Source organism: Protomyctophum bolini (genome assembly GCF_963924005.1).
Source record: "Protomyctophum bolini genome assembly, chromosome: 22".
NCBI lineage: Eukaryota > Metazoa > Chordata > Actinopteri > Myctophiformes > Myctophidae > Protomyctophum > Protomyctophum bolini.
Window position 1 is genome coordinate 35526463 of NC_137883.1, and position 15601 is coordinate 35542063.

The following is a 15601-nucleotide window of genomic DNA, read 5'->3' on the forward strand; positions in this document are numbered from 1 at the left end:
TACTTGATTCTGATTGGCGTGTTATTTATTGATAACAGGCCGCTGTCTTTTTTTTTTTGATATATTTTTTATCCCACGATTTTGTAACCCATTTTTCACCCCTGTGCCAATCATCTACTGTGATCCTGGGCTCTACACACCCTCCGCCAACCTGGGGAGAGCAACAGACTTAACTCATGCTCCCTTCATGCCTGAGTGTCCAAGTTGCTCCTTTACACCTGACAGGGGGGAGTTTCCCTGGTTGGACGTAGCGCGTGGAAGGAACACGTTATTCCAACCAGTTCCTTTCCCCTCCATCAGGCGTCCCGGCTGGCCAGGGGGAGGCAGTTTAGAGACCAGGATTACTGCATGTTTTTGTGAGGGTACCTACCCTATAGGGGACACAGGGAGAACATGCAAACTCCACACAGAAAGGCCCTTTCGCCAACCCCGCCTTCGGGCCGCTGTCTAATCAAAGCGCTGCTTGGATTGTATGCTGTACCCAACATGACATGACAGCCATGTAAACAAACACACAATGTCATTTAACTGGTAAACAACATGCTCTCAAGAATGTTTTTAAAAACATTTGAAGCTAGAAATAGACGATGCAGTATACCGAAAATTGATTCCATTTGATCAACACTCACTTCCTTGTTTCCGAGGCGACTTGTTGCGCTGTGCGGGGCCAATTGGAATACTCCCATTACCGTAAAGCATTAAGGAAAAACCTTTTGTTGTCACTTTTGGGTCAATTTATTAATGTGTGTACATATTAAGTAGACGTGTAACAAGCAGGATAATGTACAGTATGGCTGGGTGGTCATTGTTGATAGAGAAATCACCCGGTCTGTGATTTATCTATCAACAATGCCACCCAGGCACACTTACATATACTAGGTCAGACTCAAGCTACTGAATAAAAGATAGGCTTCTTTTTAATGTGTGATTTACTCACCCCCGATACATTTCGGTTCAGGACAATGGGGGTATCTGTACTGGATGCAAAATGGCTCCATTGATTTTTCCATTTTCAAGATTTTTTTCGGCGGGGCTCTGAATGTTTCAATTTCGTCTTTCATTTTGGAAAAACGGTTTTTCTCCACTTGGGTAAAGCCTGGAAATGGGATAAAAATGTTAAAAGTGAATAAAAGGAAAAAGAAATTCACTGTGATGGGGCCGGTAGTGCGAGTAGGCATGCATGTAGCCTAGAGTTAAGCAATCCTATTTATAATATCTGGAAACTAGAGTTGCAATACCAACCAATCATATCTGCTGTACGGAAAGCTTGAATTATCTGCAAAGTTTTTGTTTCATAGAAAGACGTGTTATGAGCAGAGCTACTAACTTTGTCAAGAACGTCTGTGAATGTGATTATTGGAGTGTTTCACCCGTTTCGAAATAGCACATAATGCTGGAGGCCGCAGGACGTTGTGTTGTTGACACAAAGATAATCCGATCGCAAGGAGAAACTCATAATAATATTATGTCCAGGGGTCATCAATATGTCCGTAGTCGTACACTACACGGACATTTGTCCGTGGCAAGACTTGGTCTTGCCCATGGCACATTTTAGATTCTGTTTTACACACCATTATAATGTTTTGATCATGACAACTCAATTACTGAATGTCAAGTCTCGAGTTGACACTTATTTACTATGACTCAATGGCACATTATGAGTCCAACTTGTAGACTACTAGTACTCAAATGTTTTATTTACAAGGGCCCCAATAACCCTGATTGTACAAATGGGTCCACTCCATCTGGTTCCATTTGTACTCTTTCAGAGTTATGTACAGACCTGTCCTACAGGCCAACCCTGAACAGGTCTATGGTGGAGTTTTAGGAAACAAAAACTTTGCAGATTAAAGAGCATAATTCAAGCTTTCCATACAGCTGCAATGTTGGTGAGTTTACATAAAGTATGTTTGCAGTAGCACTAGCAGTAACTTAGCAGTAATTTCTAATGTTCTGCTAGTAGATGAGATTTATTTGTTGCCACTTGGTGGCAGCATTAAACCTGTTTTGCAGTTTAGTTACAGAAACTGTTGTGGATTTTATGCTATATTTGCCGTTTCTATTTTCACTTTGTCCCAATTATCCTTACTTTGACTTTGGTTATAGATAGTCAGCAACAGCTAGACTATTATTTGACAATACATTTACAACTTTAAACAATCATTTCTGTTTAGCACAACAGAAGAAAAACAACAATTGCCCATGATGAGTAGCTATATATTGGTGACTGATGAATGATGTAAAATATGTGCCGTTTAATGTCAATTTGAGTTTACTATCTGACCAAAATCACAAGCAATTGGGAATTGCAAGGCATTCAATTTAATCCACAATCTCTTACCCATGCTGTTCACGTCTTCATCTGTAACACCATCAATGAAATCTCTCTCATCTTTCACACCGAACTGAATGAATTGATTGTAGTACGACTCCAGCCTATGCTTTTCCAGTAGGTTGTAGATTGAACCCATCTGAAGAAAATTACAAACAATCGTTATACCGGTATTTGTGTCAGCCTTTGGATCAAGACCTAGCCCCTCTCGGAACCCTCCGAAAGCTTTTATGATTGGACTTAGCTTTGTAAAGTCATAAAAATGTCAGAAACTTTACTACCATTGGGTTCTGCTTGTGGGGCTAGATCAAGACCATGCAGATGTAGTTTTACCACTGAGGGAAAAAAAGGCCAGACTCGATAAAAAATGCATTGTGTAAACAAATGACTGTCAACGGTCATAAATAATCATGACGGTTGACTTGGCCTCCTCTTAGCATTATAATTAACGTCAAACACTCAAAGTATTACAGTAACATGAATGAACAGACTCACCTTGCTCTGGGCCTGCTGCGCCATGCTGAATCCTGACAAAACTTCAACTTACAGGTTCCTGGCTGTAAACCTCTTCATGTGGTGGATCATGGATGCCACTGCCATGGAGGTGGGTGGAGCTCTGTTTACGAGCACATGTTCGTTTGATCGGTGGATGGGACTGAATTGAAGGGATGTGTTGAGACTTGACACTGTCCAAGCAAGAAAACAATAATGTGTTGGTTTGTTTTGTTCGTGTACAGTGGGGTGTACACTAGAGGAGGGGATGTTGAGCAGTCACATCTCTCTCACATGTGGCCTGAGTCAAACCTAACTAATTAGAGGCGTGTCCACCTCGCGTCACCATTCAACCACACTGGAGGAACACTTAATTTGCCCATTTTCTAATATCTAATCTTCATGTAATTGGCCCAGATTATGCACAGTATAAGATGGCACAACTTTACTCGCTCTGCATCAGCATCACATTGGTGGGCTGAAAGTGTAACCTGTCAAAATTACATCATCAATGGGGATTCAAAGAAAACTACAGCCTTTTAAAACAATAATAATATCTTGGTTGAATTGAAATGACCGAACCTGCCTGCCAATGTTCTTCCTTCCTGCTTAAGCTTGGCATCTCGTCCTGCCCTGCGCTGCCTCCCCTCCGGTGCACATAGGGTCAGCTGGAGGTACCATTCAGGGATGTGTCACCCCCTACCCTACCCAGTACATCTCCTGCCAGGTGGGTACAATAGGCAGTGGCTGAATGGGGCAGTATATCACCACTACCCCCTACCGCTGCCCCTCCTTGTGTTGTTGAACCCCAAACTCTATCCCTACTGGCTTTCTCTGCCTCCTCTGTCAGCTCCTTGATAGTCGTACCCACACGATGCCCCTCAGCCCTGCATCACTTACGCCCATTGGCAGGGCTGTTGTTGTGGGCCGGGTCTGGGCTGGGTCTGGGTGCTACACTGGGCCCGGGTATGGGCTGGGTCTGGGTGCTACACTGGCATTGCCTTCTTCCAGATGAAGACTCCTCTTGGCAGCTGTGGGCCACGTCACAACGTCTGGGCTTATCTCTGCGTGATCTCTGTTGGAAAGACTAGCTGCTTGCCCAGACCAACTCTCGTCTCCCATCACTTTCCAGGAGCAAGCATATCTGTTGTTGTTCCAGCTGCTATACGGACTTCTGCCGGGCCAGGCCTCTCCTGGTCTGATGAAGGGAATCTGACTCACAGCTCTGCCGGCTTCCTCAGAAGCTGTGCCACCCACTGCCAGTGCAACATTACCCATGGTATGCTGCTGGACACAGCTGGAGGCCCGAGTTGTCTTTGCTGCATACTAGAGAACATTTGGCCTTGCTTGGAGACAGAGGGATTCGCCAGATGTTTGCCCAACTTATGACCTGGCAATGCATTGATCACTGGTAGGCAGGATTCTGAAATGTCCACACAGACCTCCGAGACACAGAAGTAGACATAAATGGTGGCATCTTACGAGCATTAGTGAATAGTGAGGACCAAATACTTGAAAATGGCTGAAGTGGTCTGCTCTCCTCTGCAACAATTCCCTCAGCTATGCAGTAATAAGTATTTTATATATTGTATAATAATAGCATGAAAAGCAACGTAGGCCTACTGTATGTGATCCAGTATGAGATTATCTCCATCCTTAAGAGGATTTCCAACCTAAATTGCAATTCACTCCATTGACAGTCCCACTCCTGAAAAGGAAATGTCCCATCTGATTGTATTAGACATTATTAGACAAGCATTAATGAAAGCCTGGGTATCGAGGCTACCTCCCAGTGGGACGTGCGTCGAGGACCTCCCTAGGGAGACGTCCGAGAGGCATCCTAACCAGACACTCGAACCACCCAAGCTGGCTCCTTTCCAAGCGAAAAAAGCAGCATCTCTACTTATTTGTGTAGTTTATTTATTTGAAATGTATGGTTTTTATTTGCAGTTGTGTGTGTATATTTTTAACTGTTTATGTGAACCCAAGAACGACTTGTTGCCGTCTTGCCGATACTTGTAGTTAATGGCAATCCTAAATACAAAATACAAATCTTATCAAGAGGCCATAACCAAACATAACCCTATTTGCTCAAACTACAATGAGAAATGTCCAAGCAGAGAAACCACAAACCAAGTATTTTTTGTTTTATTTCGTTTTTTATAGGCAATAGGCATGTCACAAATCACGATTATGTAACACTTGTCATTAAAGACAAATTATTGTTACTTTAGCTAAAAAATAAAGTAAGAGGAAATGAAAATGTTAAAGATTTTGTTAAAAAAAAACTTAACTTAACTTAAAAACGCAAAACTAAATTGTAATATTACAAACTAAATGTAATATTCAAATGCGGAAATGTGATTTGCCACAGCTTATGTGATGCTTGGTTACACTTACTTTTGGTCTTTTAGACTTTAAGACTGAGCCCATCTTCACCATCATTTATTCATCGTCATTCCTCTACATCTCTTTACCTCCCACATGTGAAGACACAGGAGGACTAACGCAAGACAACTGAACCACTCAAGCATTTAACAGCAAGTGAGTCAGACCTATGGCAGTAAAGGCCTATTCATGCTCAGGTTTTAGGTGATAAGGTGACCACGGTGGTTAAGTAAAAAGTAAAAAGTAAAGTAAGGTGGTGAGCCGCTTAAAGGCCTATTCATAGTCTGGATTTTAGGTGGTGAGGTGACCACCGCTCCGGTGGTGAGGTGACCACCGGAGCTGAAATAACGTTAAGCGGTGGTGAGTAAAAACAGAGAGAAGGGCTGGAGCGGTGGCGGTGGCGGTGGTTTGCTCTTCACCGCGGCTCGTGATGTCATGTTGTAGTTCCCCCACCACCGTAAATCCAGACTATGAGCCTTTACACATGATTTTGTAGTTTTCGGTGGTCACCTTATCACCTAAATCTGGAGTATGAACAGGCCTTAAGGCACACCAAAAAATAACCGAAGCTCACCACGCAATGCGTCGTTGTGAGCGTGTAGATGGGCCATTCTTATTGGCACGCGAGACCGAGATGATAAACGGTATAAATCAGGGCTCAATCAACGCGTTGTTGAGCCAAGGAACCCTGGCCAAGGAAATGAGAGGAGTGCACGTTAGCGTATTGATGATGTGTAACACATGCATTTTAGAAATGTCCTATTCAAAAACGTGTTTTTCTTTTGCTTCAAGGCTGCTACTTCCTTCTGGAGTAAGAGCGTCTCTGGTGGGACCTCTGTCTGGAGCCGGAGGAGGAGAGCTTGGAGCCTGAGAGCAGACAGAATGGAAGTTAGCAACAAAAAAAAAAAGAATATATCAAAAATGTATGAAGTACTACAAGATATCAAACCCCCTTCATTTGATAACACTAAATTGGCTCTTGGGAAACAGATCTGTACGTCACGTTTTCGGACGAGTCTTGGCTTAACTGTCTAAGAAGAATTCACACCACCTCCTTGTGTATAAGACACGGCCTCATCCAATTCAAGGTTGTACATATAGGCTCCACTACTCCAATGAAAAGCCAAGATTTACCCTGGTTTTGATGGGAGGCGGCCTTTTTTTCCGACAGCATTCTAGCCGACGGGGCAACGATCCGATCCGCAGCGGGGGGACATTCGCTGCGATGCGAAAAAGCGATGGTCCGACATGCGCTGCTCCCGTGCTTGCGGTTAGGGTTAGGTTAGGATTGAGGTTTCGGATCAATATGCTGTCGGAAAAAAGACCTGCACCCGGTTTTGGTGCTGGCTGTCCGAGATGCCAGCACACGCCTGCCACGCTGGGTCATATGTTTTGGTCATGCCAATCATTAGTCAGGTTTTTGGGAGACATCTTTCGAGGCGGTGTCATTATGTATGTGGTGGAACGGTGGATCCCTGCCCGGTGATTTGCTGTTTTTGGGGTGTCTCCAATCGAGGAACGGCTCACGGGTCTTCAGGCAAACGCTGTGGCATTCACAACGCTTTTGGCTCGTATATTGATACTTCGACAATGGAAATCGGGGGAAACCTCCCTCGTTCAGACAGTGGGTCAAAGAGGTTCTCTCCATGATTCCCCTAGAGAAACTAAGGTACAACCGTAGTGGTTCTAAAGATAGATATACATTATGACTTGGACCCCTTTCATGGAGTTTGTGGAAAGTATACCTTTCACTTAAACCCATATTCCCCTGTACAATCTGATACCTCACACCAAACCTGACATTGGGCGACCTCTGGTTAGAGGCCCTCAGTAAGTAGACAGTTGGATATAGAGCAATTTACTATCTAAACTGAAAATGCTGTTTTACCCTTTTTTTATTTTTATTTATTGATTTATTTTTACTATGTTCATTAGTACTTTCAATACTAGTTTACTGATTACTTTTACTGTCTTGTACTATTTGTCTTGTTCTGACCTTGATTGGGGGGGGGGGGGGGGGGATATTTACATGCCGGATACAACAAAATGTACACATAATTATGTTTATTCATTCATTGCTGCATCAATAAAGATAGAAATAAAGTGTTTAAAAAAAGAATGGAAGTTAGCCAGGAGGAGGAGCAGCCTAGACAAACTGGCATCGAGAGTAGAGGAGCTCAGATATCTCAGCTATGCTACATACAGTATAATTATGACATGCATGGTGTAGTAGTTATACAGTACATGTCTGCTGTCGAGAGGAAACCTCATAACTCCAAAATGTTAATTTATCAGGAAATGAAAAATAAATAAAAATCAGGATATATATATTTTTTTAAACAAAGCAATACAGCCTCATCAGAGTTGGTGGTGTAACTTTATCTATTGTCAATTGCTTCCATGAGAGGGGGAGAGGTGGTGGAGCTAGTTGCTTTAGCAGACATTTTGAGGGTCCAATGGAAACAGAGGTTTTGTCCAAAGCACTTTTTACTACTTTCCATTGGTTCAATATTTGATTATAGCACCCCGCTTTGTCTCAATGGGATAGTTCCAATGTTTGGAGCTATAGCCCATGGCACCCCGCTTTGTCTCAATGGGATAGTTCCAATGTTTGGAGCTATAGCCCATGGTACCCCTCTTTGCGGCGAGATCAAAGCGTGTCGCCACTCTCTTACTAGTTGGTTTGAATGTGAAGCTAGAAAAGTATTGTGATGATGAGGGCTGAAGACTTTTGTTTTCTGGGGAAGCTTTCAAAAGGGTCAACAAGTTGGAACATTTTTAGTAAAAGTAAAAAATAATATATTTAAGTTGTTTGAACTAACCATGAACTAATAAATCAGTTAATAAAGCATACAGTTTAAAAAAAAAATCTATAACAGGTTGTAGTGAGAAATTAATCGACCATGAAACTAATCGGTGAACGGATTCTGGCCAACATTTCAATATTGTGCATCCCTACCATTGTCGTCGTGGTCATCGTCACTGCCCTCTGATTGAGAAGCCCTAAGGGTCACCAGCTGTGGCTTCTTGGGTCGTGACTTGGCCTTGGCCTTCTTGACGAGGCGCTTGGGCTTGGAGGCAGACTCGGGGGTCAGCCCGTCAGACGCGGAGGAAAGTGCAGCATCCTCTTTGGCTGAATAGTTCAAGTGCTGGACAGGTTTGGGCAGTCTCCCATATCTACAGAAAAACACACAGACTGGCAATTATACTGTGGGCCGTTTACGAGTTATTTTTTACAGGTATGATTTGAGGTGTTCGACTCAACGATGCAATTTGGAAACGGGCATACACTTAACCCATTCTGGACAGCAACCCCCTTTGGTGTTTTAAGCATCATGTTATGCTTTAGCTATTGAAAAATGGCAGATCTACAAGCTCATAGCGCAGCACCGAGTGCCATGCTATGAGCTTGTAGATCTGCTATTTTTGAAAAATCGTTCAAATACATATAATTCTGGGGGTCCTTGACATGAAAAAGGTTGAGCATCACTGAAATAGAAACATGGGTTTTTCAGAAAACTGTCAGGATTTAGAAGGCATTTGTAGAATGGGCCTCAGTTTTGTACCCGGTACGCTTGGGAGGTGAAACGGTAGACTCGTCTTCACCTTCACAGGAATCGTCCCCATCCTGCTTGTTTTCTTCCGTTGGCCTCAAAGGTGACGATTCTTCATGGACCTAAAACGGGTGACCTTCAGTAAGACTATGCCGCTTTTTGCATCAGCAATCGCTTCACCATATTCATGACTTGGAGGCCATTTTTGGTCTTACGTCATAGCTTTCGTCTCTTGTCCAACCAAAACTTTTACTTTTCAGGATTAAAATGAAGAAAAAAAAAAATAGCAAAGGTAGCAGATCTACAAGCTCAGAACGTGTTGCTATGCGCCACATTTCGAGCTTGTAGATCTTCTACTTTTGACACTTTTGCGTGACAATGTATTTATTATGACCATGTAGGGCATTCATTTACAAAAAGAAAACACAATCAAGTCTTTGATTTGTTTTGTTTGTTGATGTATTAATGCTATGAAGTGCAGCAAGAGACGCCTTTGGGGTGATTTTGTACTATAAATAAAATAAACTGAAATTAAAATATGGAGATAAGAGGGGTTTTTCGCCCGACAGCAACGATATATATATGACGTTACGTACGAGCCAAAAGGCCGTGTGTGTGTACAAATGACCACCTTGTCGTCAGCCGAGCTCTTTCCTCCTGCGGCCGGGGGGTCCTTGGTGGACGGCGCCGGTCCTTTCTTGCCCCACTTACGGCCCAGCGGTACGAGTGGCTTCGCTGCTCGGCCTCGCGACAGCAGCGCCGGTTTGATCACAACGGCGCTCTTGACGGCCGCCGTCGTCACAGATTCTTCAGTCTTACTAGAACTGTACATGTACATGGAAGGGATAATGTATTTTAGCAAAAATGCTGCTGGAAAATAAAAACGAGGTGAAAGCAAGAGTTGGTGGTGTTTCTAAGTGCAGGCGGTGCGTCGGTACCTGTCCATAGGCGCCTGGTCCTCGGGCAGCGCTGCTGCATCCCCAGCTTCAGGCAGACATGCCTCGACTGGATGTACAAAAACAAAGAAACTCAATGACTGAAGTCCAATGCAGAACTCATTTTAAGCTGTAGTCACCCTTTGACTAGGGAAAGAAATATGACCCCCATTATAGAAAGAATCCTGGTCTCTAAACTGCCTCCCCCTGGTCAGCCGGGGCGCCTGATGGAGGGGAATGGAACTGGTTGGAATAACGTGTTCCTTCCACGCGCTACGTCCAACCAGGGAAACTCCCCCCGTCAGGTGTAAAGGAGCGACTTGGACACTCATGCATGAAGGATGCATGAGTTCAAGTCCGTTGCTCTCCCCAGGTTGGCGGAGGGTGTGTAGAGCCCAGGATCACATTAGATAATTGACACAGGGGTGAAAAATGGGTTACAAAATCGTGGGATAAAAAAATAAAGATTGAGACGCTACAAGACACAAGACCAATTCATTTCCTACAGTTACAGTTACAGTAGTACATACTGCAAGAATTGCATTTATTTTTCCTTCAATGCTTTTTTAAAAAACACTTGAGCATTACTTGTAAGCCTTAGGGTCGGGCTCGGGCTAATAAATTGCAGACCCTCGTTGGGCTGGTGCCGAGCCGGGCGGGGCTCGAACACCAAGGGCCAGTGGCCGTGTTCATGGAAGGACGTAGGTGTGCCAGTCACTCGAACATCACCCGTTACAAAACTAAATGTTTTGTCGTTCTCAAGGCTAGGACTGGGGTTTTGGACCCGTGCAGGGCTCTAGAGAGGGCCCGGCCGCCCCACACTTTGTAAAACAGTGCATGTAGTCAATAATGACACTGGGGAAAGGAAAGGAACTCCTGTACCTTGTTGCTCACTGGATTGTTCTTCATCTGTTTTCTTCTTTTTCTTCTTCTTCTTCTCACTGGGTGACGACGAGTCAACTGTCTTTCTTCTTGCGTTTCCCTTTCCTTTGCGGGGAAGCAGGATCTCCTCTCTCGTTAGAGACGTCCTCGTTCTCCTTCTCTCCCTCCACCATGTCAGCCCCTCCATCCTCCTCTTCCTCCTCCTCCTCTTCTACGTCGCTCAGTATCGTCTCCGCACTCTTAATTCCTGAAAGCACAAGGTACATACATTTACTGAAAGTTAACAGTTTGGACATACAAGACTTCTTCAACCCAACTGCGACGATATGCAGTATTTCGCTCCAACTCAAGGAAAACATAAATCTCCAACACCAGCCTAACTGAATTCAATCCAAACCATTTTACACCTGGTCTTAGTGGAGTGCAGTGATGTTGAACCGTTTCCGTTACCTTTTGTCTTCCTGCTGGGTTTCCTCGTGGTCTTTTTCTCGTCGGGCGACTTGGGCTTCCTCTGCCTGGGGGCTCTGGGCTTCTTGCATTTCTGCACCTCAAGGATCTTCTCCAGGAGCTTAGAGAAGAACTCGATATCCAACTTACGCTTCTCTTCTATAGGAAACGTTACAGGATAGTGTTAAAGGCCACTCGATAGATCAGCTCTATTGAATAAGGCAGTGGAGTGCACACACATTACACAACATGGTTCCCGTAGTAAAACAAATAGCGAAAATAACTGATCTACAAGCTCAACGCATTGTGATCTTGATGCCAAGGTTGGGAAACAGTGGCATATGGTTCAATATTTGCCCATATTATCTCTCGATAAAGCGATAGATAACATTTCTTGTAACCAACGCGCCTGCCCTAATTCCCTAAACCAATCTCTCTAAAGCAGAAAAGTTGCATACGTAGACATAAACAAATCCCTGCCACAACAGAACACGATAAGACAACAAAACGAGATAAGAGTTGCAAAAGCAACGTCTGACATTCAAATACCTACTGAAAGCCTTGTCGACCCTCCAGGAATTGCCCCGTTCCTCCCTCTTGAACTTGTGCTGAAAAGGTTAAAAACTCAATGAATGCAACGCTACGTACGAATGTGCGTCAATGTATATTTAGTCTTGTAGACACTTTAACAGTGTTAATTAAATACGTTCATAGCATTGGTTCAGATCTCCACTGACCTTTATCTGTGACCGACCTCTGTGAGGAAACAACTGGCAGATCATGGAAAAGTCTGTCCCCACCATGCTGATCGCCAGGAAGAACATTTCTGTCTCTGATGGAAAGAAAATAAGAACGTTAAAGTCAAAGTCTGGTGTGGATTAATTTACATTTTTTTAATCCAATGGGGCTACAACACTATCCCTATGTGGGCATTTTATTAAAGACAACGGTTTTAAAATACATAAAAAAATACCAAATCCACAAGCTACACAGCTTCGACGGATCGGAACACAACTGTGAGCTTGGAGATCAGCTATTTTAGCATGACACAACGTCGTACAACTTGTTCTTCTGAATTATTTTGAGAAACCCACAGCAACCATAACAACTACACTTTGAATAATCAGCAAGAAAACAATGGACAGTTGCACCCCTAACAGCAGCAAGATGTCCACCTAAACATATAGTACAATCAGCATGTACCTTCAGTGGACCAGGGTTTAGTATAGTTCCCTTTCCTGAAGCTGGAGTAAGTGGTGGTGGAGCCACGTTCAAAGATGGGGTCTTTGCCATCCGCTGGGTTCGGTCCTTTCGCCCTCTTGACCTCCACTGTCAAACTGAGACACAAGTTTGCCGAGCGTCACTAAAACAAACAAGCCTTTGTGTTTTGTCTCACACATTATATATATATATATATAGATACCTGGCATTAACTGTTTAATTAACTCGACTACAGCAGCAACATAAGAGATCAAAACGGAACGCTCAAATTGACTTTTTCCTTGTTCCACAGCCACGACAAGGAACCGGAGAGAAGGTTCAGTAACGTCTGCTGTCCACAGGGTGGATCTGTAGACCAACATAGAACACCAACCTTTGTTTATACCGAGCTAACACGCTTGGCACGAGCCCTTCAAAGTAAACCGAAAAGTCGATAAAAAAAAAACACGAACCACGAAAACTAGGAATTCACCAAAAAAACAGACATTTGACGACTTCTGCACTGCTTCCCACGGTCTCAACTGACTGTTTAGCGTTGATTTCAAAAAGGCGCAGACCACGTCCTGAATGAAACGTGACGCATGCCGAAAGAATAATGAATGACTGAACATCACTGACCTGGACTCGTCGATAATCAGCGTGCCGTCCTCGGCCACTTTCACCCTGGGAACCATCAGCTGCTCGTCGTCCGCTTCACAGTCGTCGGCGTCCGCTTCTTCTTCCTGTTCGTCATCGCCGTCGTCCTCGCCCGCCTGGTGAGACGACGGCGCTGGGCTCGGGGGAGGGGGAGGAGTCGGGACCCTCTCGGGTGACCTGCGGAATTCAGGAGAGTTTTGTTGAGGCTCACTCGCTTGAGTGTTAAAGAGCCTATGTACAAGCTCACAACGTGTCGCTAACGTTGTGAGCTTGAAGAAATGTGTCCGCGGCCCAGACGGTTAGCTGAACCGTCTGGGCACCCAGGCTGCTGAGCCAGCCTGACGGCGTGCCGCGGGTTCGACTCCCGATCCCGACGGCCACGTGTCTTCCCCCCCATTTCCTTTCATCAATAAAGGCAGAAAAAGACAAAAAAATATCATAAAAAATAATAATAAATAAATGTGTGCGCGACCCACAAATGGGTCCCGATCCAGTGTTCGGGAACCAGTGAGGTAGGCTATTTTCGGCAAAGAGATTTGGTGTAAAAATGGAAATACTATTATGGAGCGATTGGAGCCCTGGTGCACAACGCTAACATAAAAAGTTAAACTAATAATGTAATATAGTTACAAAAGAAAAAAGGTACTTCATATACAGTAAGTATGTTTCAACAGAGGAATATAATAAGACAGAGTCTTACGGTTGTCTAACTGGAGAAGGTGGGACCACAATCTCCTCGTCGTTCTTTCCCTGTGACTCCTGTGCTAAATAAGAGCTGGAGATTAAAAAACAATAAGAAAGAGCAAATAATTACAAGTCAGGAAGACGGTAATAATAATCCATTTAAAAAAAATACATTTTCTAGAGGCAAGCAGTGTCACATGATATAAATAATTCCATAGTGGACACTCACCTCATGGGGTTAGAGACCGGTAAATAGTAGATGAGGTCTCTCATGGTCATTTTGGCAGGGTCCGGAGTGTATTCCTTCACACGAGATTTTGACGTGGAATTTTTCATGCATTTCTACAAAATCAAAGAGTGAAACACAATTGAAGATGATAAATGCAAGATGCCAATGTGTTTAGAAGGTACAGTAGACAGCAATAAAGTACAATAGAAATGAATAACGTAATAAAGCACTTAACGTGATTAGTAAATGCTAATCAGAGGCCATGTGAACCCAAACAGACATCCTGAAATCACTTCAGTTGTTTACCCAGCAACTATTCATTATTTATAGTTAATAATGATAATAACAACACATATTTTGACATTTTTACATGATGCATCACTAAACCCATTATTGAATTAAATTATTCTGGGGGGCGGCAGTGGCTCAGTCAGGTAATAGAGGAGCTGGTTGGGGATCGGAAGGGTCCGGATTGATCCCGGGCTCCCCCAGAGTTAGTGTCGAACAGAAACTGAACCCCTAACTACTCCCGATGAGCAGGTTGGCGCTTTGAATGGTGTCATGGATTAAAGCCAAATACAATCTTAAAATGTTTGTTCCTAATCTGTGATGAAACAGCAAATTCTTGTTAATAATTGTAATAATCTAAACCCATGTTCTTGTTGTTCTACATGCAGCCAACATGTTGAGGAAATTGGCTTTAATAATATTGTAATAATAATCTAAACTTTTTTTTTTTAATAATATATTTCTTATCCCACGATTTTGTAACCCATTTTTCACCCCTGTGTCAATCATCTAATGTGATCCTGGGCTCTACACACCCTCCACCAACCTAGTCCCCATATATGGGGGACAAGGGGAGAGCAACAGACTTGAACTCATGCTTCCTTCATGCCTGAGTGTCCAAGTTGCTCCTTTACACCTGACAGGGGGGAGTTTCCCTGGTTGGACGTAGCGCGTGGAAGGAACACGTTATTCCAACCAGTTCCTTTCCCCTCCATCAGCCGCCCCGGCTGGCCAGGGGGAGGCAGTTTAGTGTCCAGGATTACTGCATGTTTTTTGTGAGGGTACCTACCCTAGGGGACACGAGGAGAACATGCAAACTCCACACAGAAAGGCCCTTTCGCCAACCCCGCCTTCGGGTATGGGCACTGATGACGCGGAGGAGGAAACACGCCGCCAGCACCCACAGCGTCCCGAGCGGGAATCGAACCCAGGACCTTCTAGCTGTGAGGCGACAGCACTACCAACTTCAAACTCACCAAGGCAGAACAGCTACAAACATGTCCATGAAAACATGTACAAGTTTGAAACTACATAGAACAAGCAGCTCAGATCTAAAACAACTGAAGTTTCAAATCCCAGCAGGGGTGCAATGTTCACTTTTCACCGTGACCGTGAGTCAAAAAGTATGCCACAGCTGCAATAGCCATGACGAGGCTCACAGTTAACAGTAAAAATCACAGATGATATTCAAGACGGCAAACGCTACCTACCAGGTAGTACTGCAAGGGGTTAGGCCAGATATCATCCTTGATGACCTCTCCCAGCTCGTCAGGCCCAGCATCAGCGTGGTCAGTGAACCAAGGGAAGAAGCTCTCTGGCTCTTCAAGTTGCCTCTTACGACCAGCTTTGTTCCGCGTCTGGCTGGAGCGCTTGGTCAGGTCCTTCAAATAAGACAAAGAATATAAAGTGTCCATGATGTATATTGGCACATGCCTGATATTGTTCCATCAAAGGCAGCACACACAAACACAAACACACGCAAAAAATTATTAACTTTAATTTAAGGGACAGA

General features: G+C 44.0%; 2 protein-coding genes and 1 long non-coding RNA gene across 3 annotated transcripts in view; all 3 read right to left on the reverse strand.

Moving 5' to 3' along the window:
- Positions 1 to 15601, reverse strand: part of LOC308309798 (protein SET-like) — a gene marked incomplete at both ends in the record, with an annotated part of 53033 nt that overhangs the window by 37150 nt on the left and 282 nt on the right. The window lies entirely within an intron of this gene.
- Positions 9414 to 10640, reverse strand: LOC308310104. The gene is made up of 3 exons (XR_013963459.1): positions 10584 to 10640; positions 9705 to 9771; positions 9414 to 9590 (listed from the first exon to the last, which is right to left on the reverse strand). It is a non-coding gene; the product is annotated as an uncharacterized lncRNA (long non-coding RNA).
- On the reverse strand, positions 10658 to 15503 carry LOC308310429 (transcription factor TFIIIB component B'' homolog; the record flags this gene model as incomplete). The annotated part of the gene is made up of 9 exons (XM_080756772.1): positions 10658 to 10830; positions 11034 to 11189; positions 11584 to 11638; positions 11768 to 11862; positions 12234 to 12367; positions 12870 to 13064; positions 13588 to 13662; positions 13801 to 13913; positions 15300 to 15503. The coding sequence occupies 9 exons, from the start codon at positions 15501 to 15503 to the stop codon at positions 10658 to 10660; spliced, it is 1200 nt and encodes a 399-aa protein (XP_080612898.1).